General features: G+C 47.7%; 1 protein-coding gene across 1 annotated transcript; it reads right to left on the bottom strand.

Moving 5' to 3' along the window:
- Positions 1-3,954: 3,954 nt before the first annotated feature.
- Positions 3,955-8,984, bottom strand: LOC138406696 (uncharacterized). Its single transcript, XM_069519287.1, has 2 exons — positions 4,774-8,984; positions 3,955-4,252 (listed from the first exon to the last, which is right to left on the bottom strand). Exons 1-2 carry the CDS (start codon positions 8,431-8,433, stop codon positions 4,103-4,105), a joined length of 3,810 nt encoding a protein of 1,269 aa, XP_069375388.1. The 5' UTR covers positions 8,434-8,984; the 3' UTR covers positions 3,955-4,102.
- Positions 8,985-9,558: the final 574 nt, after the last annotated feature.

Here is a 9,558-nt window from a genome sequence, read left to right on the forward strand (position 1 = left end):
ACTCCAGCAATAAATTGGTTCATTCTCAACCCACGCAGCTGAGTAGCCAGGAGTTTGCCAGTTTTTCCACCGTGCTCATAATAGTTACTTTTACTCCGAAGTAAGAGACTTTCGACTTCATGAGAGGAAAGAACGTTAAATTCGGCCTGAAGTTTCAAGCGCTCCTTGTACAGATCAGGTGAAGGTGAATTTACATGTTGTTTATCTATGTTTAAAATCTGATTAGCAATGTCAGTCTGTTTCTGCTTTGAGCACTTGTTTTTATATGCTGAGAATGATATAATTTCTCCTCTTAAGTACGCTTTCATAGCTTCCCAAATTGTTTTATTAGACACATCAGGTGTTCTATTGATGCTTAAAAAAGTTTTAATATGTGTAGAGATGTGTGAGAGAAAGCTCTCGTCGGAGAGTAACAATGGATTTAGTCTCCAGTGTCTCCTTGTATAGTCAGCATCTGGAAAAGCTAGTACCAGAACCAGGGGAGCTTGATCAGAAATAACAATACTTTCGTATTTACATGACTTAAGGTTTGAGATGAATTTATTATCTATACAAAAATAATCAATTCGAGTGTAAGTGTGGTGGACATGGGAAAAGAAGGAATATTCTCTTCCTGTAGGATACAAGAACCGCCAGGGATCAGAAAGGCTAAAATCATCAAGAAATGCTTTAATTTCTTGATGACAAAAAAAACCAAAAAAACCCCTGAACCCCAAGCTCACACAGCGCTCTGTGGAGCAAGCTCAGAAAGACCTCTTCAGGTCTCGTACTATACATCCCCAGAATATACTTCCTATTTCACTAGCTCCAACATAGGTTTTTAATATTTAACCCTATGACAAAAAAGCAATCAAAACTGAACGACTAACACTAAATACACCATAAAGCTAAAACAACTATGAGCAATAACATAACACAGGTTATCATGCCTCTTCTCCCTGCACGCTGCACCTCCAGCTGTAATAATCTCCCCAAACCAGGACTACTCCGGCGAGAAATAAAAATATATTTTTATATATAATAAAAAATACGACTGCATCAACTGGTCTTGTCAAAAGCTTTAATCAGTTAAGTTGGATTTTCATGCATTATAAACAGGAGACGGAGGGGATCCCCCTCTCTGTCCGCAGTGGATGGGCCAGCAAGGATGTATTCTGTATATATTTGGCAGCACTTGCACATCAAACACATTGGCCATGAGAACTAAATCTACTTTCCCTACATGTATCTATCAACGGCCTCTGCCAGGACTGGTTGGGGTGAGTGGAGAAAAAATATATATAGGGGAACAAAAGGAAATAAAGGGGGGTGGAGTCACAGTCTCTGGTCATGGGCTTGAATCCAGCCCGGGAATCACCACCTGGATGTTGGCATGGTCTTCCAAGGGCGCGTTGGTCCCTCCGGGCACTCCTACCTCCCTCATGGTCCAACATGTGCAGTAGTAGTAGTGAACATGGCTCCAAGGTAAGAGGTCCTCAGGTGAGAGTGCTGGTGGTTGCATGACCCTCCACGTTAGCCCTGCGACAAACCGGTGACCTCACTAGGTCCATCCCTCATCAGGACCCGAGCCAGGATGGGTTCCGGAGAGCCGCACAGCATGGACCAAGGAGGGGAGGAGAAGACCCAAGGAATTAGAGACATGTAATAAGATACAATAAAATAAACAAGGCAGAGAGAGAAGAGGGAAGGTGCTAGTTTCTGATGCCTGATGGGTGATCCCCCAGCCGTCTAGGCCTATAGCAGCATAACTATGGATGACTATGGCTCATGACGTATCCACGCTTGTAAAGTCATTTTGAAAGAATTACTGGTAGTGCTGGAAGTGTGTAAATCTCAGAATCACTTTCTAGTTAACTTTGAGCCTTTTACCACGATAACAATATACAAGAGGTAGCCCAACAACTCACACCTCGGGCAGGGTGGGGCTAAAAGCCCAGCTGGCCCCTAATGCAAACAACAGACCCAATACAAAAGTGATTTAGACTTGAAGGGAACAGTCTTGATTCTATGAGCTTCTAAAATATACCGTGTAAACAGAATGCTATGCTTGTGTTTCCTATTGATGAACAGTTCTGACTTGCAGTGCCTACTCTCAATTTCAAGTCAATGTCATTGCCACAAATTTTTCAAAATATGAAAAGGCCCACTTTACTATCTTATTATTACAAAAGTGATATTTCAAGAAAAAAGTTTCAAATGGTTTTCATTGTCTGTTACACAAATAAACCAATTCCAGAAGTACATGTTGACATTACATCTGCTCAACTTTCGAAATACAAAAAATTGGCTAATAATAGTCTATTGCCGGGAATCGAACACAGGCCTTCTGCGCTAAACGTCCCTTACACGTTCCCATTCATTCTCTATGGTAGTGTTAAATCACTATGGATGTAATGCCCCTCCCGGCGACTGAACATTATGGCGCTGTTTCAGCTTCATCTCTGTCTCTCTTCCTCGACTTTTCCTTCAACTTCCGTGACTGAAGAACAACAAACTACAGCAGATGTTGCTCTACAACTACTTTACACATGTGATGTGTTTTGTTCAGCAAAGGTAAGAGACTGTTTGACTAAAGACCAGATAAATGACGGGCAGATGTATGTGTCACAGTGTCTCTTTGTTTTTTATATTAAATTAGATCCATCTCTGTGATTTTCTGTTACTGTATTTGTACATGATTTTTGATGATTTATAGGATATATTTCTTGGCTTAGACTAATAAACTCTAAAAAAGAAAAAAATATTATATCTATCCATGTGAATGTGTACAAATAAAGTTTATTGTTGTCTTGTTGTCTTAAGGCCTAAGCCCCCTCCACTGTCCCCAGCAAAGTGAAAGGACAGTCAAAAGTTTTATTTAACAATTTCTACACTGTGACCCATATGTGTTTTTCAGCATGTAAATAGAATACAAAGTAAATAGAGGAAGTAAACAGTAGTATACTGGTTGTAACTGAACCATTGATCTTTTCAGGAATCTACATGCTGAGATCTCCTCTGCCCCTCATATACGTGAACAACCACACAGTAAGATGTATCATACGGTTAATCTTGAGTATTATTGGGCCCCAAACCGCTCCTCCTTCAAGATGACCCTCATCCTGCTCATCATGAACAACCTGCTGCCCATCACCAGGGGGACGCCTCTCATCAGTGAGTGTCCGACCCCTGTGATGCTGGAAAGGGAACATTTCTTGGTAGAAAGTAGTTCCACTGAAAAGTGTGTCAATTATTTGGTCAAAGGGACAGTGTGACTTTAAAAGAAATTGTTAATTTGTTTAATTTATTGTGAACAACAGGTTCCTCGAGTTGTATTGTAAACATCATTTCCAACACAAGATCATAGCTAAGATACATGATGTTATTGAAAAGTTGACTGAACTGTCGTATGTTGTGTCCTGCAGACGTTTTCTTCTGCATCAGTCTCATCCTGATGGTGGCCAGTCTGTTGGAGACGGTGCACATCACTAACATCCAGTTCAGGGCCAGTCAGTACAGTGCCGTGCCTCACTGGCTCAGCGTCCTCGTCCTTCAGTATCTCGCTGTTCTTGTGTTCATCCCTCCTATGAAGAGGAGCAACACAGTCACAGTCTTCTTTAACCCAGTACTAGAGGTATATTGATATTATCTATACAATTTATATATTGTGAGGTCATGAGAGGTCACGAAGAGCAGGTTAGGGGGTGGTGCATGGGAGATTGAAAAACTGACCCAATCACAAAGGTTCTCATGAATAAACGGAAGCTTTATTCGTAGACTTGTCCTTCCTCTTAATCAAAAACAACAAATAAACAAAAGCGTCCCAGGGGAGATATTGGGTTAAACCAAATCGTTTCAAAACAGACTTAACGTGAGGTGTTCGTGGTTCTTCTTCCTTCCTTCGGGTCGTAGTACTCTGAAGCCTTCACTGGGGTTTGGAGCTGGTTTTCCTGCAGGTTTCCGTGCTCCTTCCTGCCGTGTGCTCGCTCCTTCTCTCCTCTGGCAGCTCTTAAATTCCCCCTCAATTATCTGGCCTAACCACCTACACCTGGGTGAGGAGTGAGGCCTTCTGGGACCTGGAGTTGTTGCCTCAGCGGCCATCTTGGGGTGTGGGCGCTGCTCCTTAAAGGGGAAGTAGCACCCATCCACTACCTGGCCCCGTGTGATGCCACATATCCCTCTCCCCGGGCCTGACGTCCTCGGCAGGGTGAAGGAGGACCAGAAGGCATCTCGGCGGGACAGGGCATCCGCGTTTCCATGGCGCCGACCGGGTCTGTGAACCACAGAAAAGTTATATGGCTGGAGGCTTAGGAACCACCTAGTTACCCTGCTATTAGTCTCTTTGTTCTTCGCCATCCATTGTAATGGGGCATGATCGGTCACTAGAGTGAACCTCCTTCCCAGCAGGTAATATTTGAGCGTTTCCAGGGCCCATTTTATGGCTAAGCACTCTTTCTCCACGGTTGCGTAATTCTTCTCTCTAGGCAGCAGTTTTCGACTCAAATACAGGACTGGGTGTTCCTCACCTTCATTGATCTGGGCTAGCACCGCGCCCAAACCCACCTCCGAGGCATCTGCCTGGACCACAAACTCTCTGCTGAAGTCGGGGGCAGTGAGGACCGGTTTTGAACATAAAGCCCTCTTCAGGTCGCCAAACGCTTCTTCTGCTGCCGGGGTCCAGGTCACCATCCGGGAGTGTTTCTTCGTAGTCAGTTCTGTGAGAGGGGCCGCTACCAGCGCAAAGTCCGGGATGAATCGTCTGTAATAATTGGCTAGGCCCAAAAAGGATCTCACCTGCTTCTTAGTCATCGGCTTTGGCCAGTCCTGGATAGCCCGGAGTTTGGCTTCCTGGGGTTTGACAAGGCCCCTCCCGATGGTGTACCCCAAGTAGTTTGTCTCACTGAAAGCCAACTTGCATTTCTGGGGGTGCGCGGTCAAGCCTGCTTGTCGAAGGGACTCCAGGACCTTCTGCACCCGAGGTAAGTGACTTTCCCAGTCTGGGCTCTGAATGACAACAACATCAATGTAAGCAGATGCATACTCTTGGTGTGGCTTTAGTACCTGATCCATTAAGCGCTGGAAGGTGGCGGGTGCTCCAAACAGGCCAAACGGCATCATCCGGTACTGCCACAGGCCTCCCGGGGTGGCAAAGGCCGTCTTCTCCTTGGACCCTGCAGACAGGGGAACCTGCCAATATCCCTTCGTGAGATCAAGAGTGGTTAGGAATCGAGCCTTGCCCAGGCTTTCAATAAGCTCATCGACACGAGGCATAGGATAGGCATCGAACTCAGACACTTCATTCACTTTTCTGAAATCATTACAGAACCTTACGGTTTTGTCCGGCTTGTCGGCTAGGACGATGGGGCTTGACCAAGCACTTTTGGACTCTTCAATTACATTAAGGTCCAACATTTTCTTTACCTCTTCCGCAATCAACCTCTTGCGGGCCTCCGGCACCCGATACGGCCTTTGGTTCACTCTTTTTCCTGGCTGGGTGCGTATTTCATGCTCTACAAGGTGGGTGCAGCCTGGGAGGAATGAGAAAACATCCGGATTACCCTCCACCAACTCCTTTGCTTGTTGCAGTTGGTGAGGGGAGAGGTCGGGACCAAACTGAACCACGTCTCGGGCCGGTTCGGGGGACTCTCTGGGGGGAAGGCAAGTGAATAAGGTCTCTCGATCATGCCATTTTTTTAAAAGGTTAATATGGTAGATCTGCTCCCCTTTCCTCCTCCCTGGTTGCCGTACCTTGTAATTGACCTCCCCAACTTTTTCAATCACCTCGTAGGGTCCCTGCCACGTAGCCAAGAACTTACACTCCACTGTGGGGACCAGAACTAGGACTCTGTCACCTGGTTGGAATTCTCTGGGTTGGGCTGGTCGGTTATAGGCGGCACTCTGATCTCTCTGGGCTTTTTCCATGTGTTCTTTCACAATGGGGACCACCGCTGCCATCCGATCTCGCATAGCCCCCACGTGTTCGATCATGGTCCGGTGGGGACAGGGTTGCTCCTCCCAAGTCTCCTTGGCGATGTCTAAAAGACCCCGGGGTTTGTGAGAGTACAAGAGGTCAAAGGGTGAGAAACCAGTGGAAGACTGAGGAACTTCTCTTACTGCAAACAGAAGGTATGGGAGAAGCTGGTCCCAATTTCTCCCATCTTTGTCGATGGCCTTCCTCAGCATGGCTTTGAGAGTCTTGTTAAACCTCTCCACTAACCCGTCCGTCTGGGGGTGGTACACCGAGGTTCTCACCTGTTTTACTTTTAACAGAGAACACAACTCCTTGGTGACCCTGGACATAAAGGGGGTCCCTTGGTCCGTAAGGATCTCTTTTGGTACCCCTACGCGGCTGCTGAAGAGGAACAGTTCTTTGGCTATTTGTTGGGCATTCGCCTTTCTTAAGGGGACAGCTTCTGGGTACCGGGTGGCATAGTCTACTATGACCAAGATGTACTGATGTCCCCGCGCACTCTTTGGGAGGGGACCCACAATGTCCATCCCCACCCTTTCGAACGGAGTTTCTATGATGGGCAAAGGGATAAGGGGGTTCCGGTACTGCTGTTTGGGGGCTGTGATCTGGCAATCTGGGCAACTGCGGCAGTAGTTTTCTACCTGTTTGTGAACTCCTGGCCAAAAAAATCGTTGTAATATTCGTTCCTTGGTTTTCTCTACCCCCAAGTGAGCTCCTAGCAGGTGGGTGTGAGCTAACTGCAGCACCGTTGAGCGATGAGGTTGGGGAACGAGGAGTTGCTCTCTGACTGTCTCATTTGCTTTCACTACCTGATATAAGAGGCCATTTTTTACTGCAAAGTGGGGGTATGTGGGAGCTAACCTGGTTCCCACCAACGTGCCCTCTAGGACCTGTACATTTCTTAAGGCATTACCAAGGGTGGGGTCCTGTAACTGAGCTGTTCCATACTGCCCTTTCAGACGTGGCTGTTCCAGGGAGTCAACCTCGTCCCCTCCACTTAGGCCCGGTTGATGCTCTGCGTCCTCCGTGTCCCCGGCTGTTGACTCCGCGCCACTAGAGTCTCCTGCCAAGGCTTGGACTATCCCTGGTGAGGGGGGGCTGGGTTCTGCAACATTACCACAAGATTTATTCCGTTCATTAATTTTTTGCTTACGTATTCGGGGTTCCCGTCTGAGCCTCGTCTGGGCTTCCCTCCACAGCATTTGGAAGGCCGGGCAGTCCCGGCCTATCAGGACGGGAACTGGAAGTGTCTTGATCACTCCCACCTCAAGAGCAAATGTGCCCCTCGTGGTTGTCAGCTTTACCACCGTGGTGGGGTACACATGGGTGTCTCCATGGACACAAACCACTGGAACTGGGTCTCCGTGAGCAGGGGCCGATGCATCCAACACCGATTCGTGTATCAGGGTCCGGGCACTTCCCGAATCGAGCAAGGCTTCTACATCACGTTGATTCACCATTACCGGGCAGGTTGGTCTGCGGTCTCCCCGCTCCCCCAGGAGGGCAGCAAAGTGGGCGTGTGGACTGTTAGCCGACTCTGCTGTGGGCATGGGCTCATCGGGCTTTTCGCACTGCCAGGAGATGTGGCCCACTTCGCCACAGCGATAGCACTGGCGTGCCTCGGGGTTCAGGAATCCTCGTGGCTGCCGAGGTGCATTAAAGGGTCTATGGGGTGGGCCTGAGTGAGGGCTGGCTGGCGTAGTACCTTTGGGGTGAGGCCCACTTGGTCGGGCGGGGGCCGAAGCGATAGGCTCTTTACGAGTGGGGCGGAGCATGTCTGAGGCGGCCTGGAACTGCTCCACTGCTTCTACCAACTCAGCAGCCGTGGTTAATCTTTTGTGTCTGATTATTTTTTTCGCCTCATAAGGCAAAGCTCTTAGGTAGCGGTCCATCACCAGAGTATCTACTATGTCTGTGGGGCTGCTCCTGTCTGGTTCCAGCCACCTGTTCGTCACTCGTCTTAACTCATGCATTTGGGACCGGGGGTTGACTCCATTCTGGAAGGTCCAGTTATGGAACCGTTGAGCCATGCTAAATTTTGTCAACCCATGGCGGCTCAGTATCTCTCTCTTTAACTGGTCATAGTCTTGCTCAATACTGGCCTCTACATCTTGATAAGCTTTGAGGGTCTCACCCGACAGAAAAGGAGCCAGGAGTCCCACCCACTGTGTCTTTGGCCACTCCTCCCGAGTGGCTGTAGCTTCAAACGCATGAAGGTACGCTTCCACATCATCCGTCTCTCCTAGTTTCGGGAGGAAGTCAGCGACTTTGGGTTTTGACCTGGATAACTGCTCAAGCTCCTGCTCCTTCAGTTGGTTGGCCCTTATTTGCTGTTGCACCAAGGCGGCCCCGATTTCCTGCTGGGCCCTCTGGCTCTCCACCAGCATCTGCACCAGTTGCTCCATTTGGGTTGGGGGGGGGTCGTCTGTGTGAAGGTCTGCAAAAAACTGAGTCAAAGCTTCAATCTCTTCCGTCCCGCTCATCCGCACTTAAGCCCCTTGCCCACATTCTCCACCATTTGTGAGGTCATGAGAGGTCACGAAGAGCAGGTTAGGGGGTGGTGCATGGGAGATTGAAAAACTGACCCAATCACAAAGGTTCTCATGAATAAACGGAAGCTTTATTCGTAGACTTGTCCTTCCTCTTAATCAAAAACAACAAATAAACAAAAGCGTCCCAGGGGAGATATTGGGTTAAACCAAATCGTTTCAAAACAAACTTAACGTGAGGTGTTCGTGGTTCTTCTTCCTTCCTTCGGGTCGTAGTACTCTGAAGCCTTCACTGGGGTTTGGAGCTGGTTTTCCTGCAGGTTTCCGTGCTCCTTCCTGCCGTGTGCTCGCTCCTTCTCTCCTCTGGCAGCTCTTAAATTCCCCCTCAATTATCTGGCCTAACCACCTACACCTGGGTGAGGAGTGAGGCCTTCTGGGACCTGGAGTTGTTGCCTCAGCGGCCATCTTGGGGTGTGGGCGCTGCTCCTTAAAGGGGAAGTAGCACCCATCCACTACCTGGCCCCGTGTGATGCCACAATATCTATATCTATATATTATTTATATAAATTATGCTGAACAAGTCATGAAAACTTTAATCAGACAGTTGGAAGAAGTGGTTCTGACCAAGCAACATTCAGTGGAAGTAGAGCAAAACTGTTGTCCTCTTTCAGATGATATTTCTTCTATTCGTCTTTTACAAAGTACCCTGAGCAAATAGATAATAATGTATGAGATGGAGAACATCTTTTCCTCCTCTGGATCCCTCTTTTCTAGATCCTGTGCAAACTTGATGAATGGAAGGGGAGGAACCCATTTAATGTGGATGCAGGTGTGGATTCAGTTTTTTAAATTTTTTTCACTTTCACAGGAAATTCTTGACATTTTATGTAAAAAATATGTTCCTCTCCATCAGGGAATCGACCCCTGTCTCCCGCGCAGCAGCCGTGGATTGTTTAGCTAAACGGCCCTAAACACATTCCCATTCATTGTCTATGGTAGTGCTAAACTACTATAGACGTAATGCCCCTCCCGGCCACTGAAAATTTTGGCGCTGTTTCAGCTTCATCTCCGGTTCTCGGGAGTCATGCTATGCAGGGTCGAGGTGAAGTCTGAACAAAT

The sequence above is a fragment of the Paralichthys olivaceus genome, chromosome 22 (assembly GCF_024713975.1).
Source record: "Paralichthys olivaceus isolate ysfri-2021 chromosome 22, ASM2471397v2, whole genome shotgun sequence".
Taxonomy (NCBI): Eukaryota; Metazoa; Chordata; class Actinopteri; order Pleuronectiformes; family Paralichthyidae; genus Paralichthys; species Paralichthys olivaceus.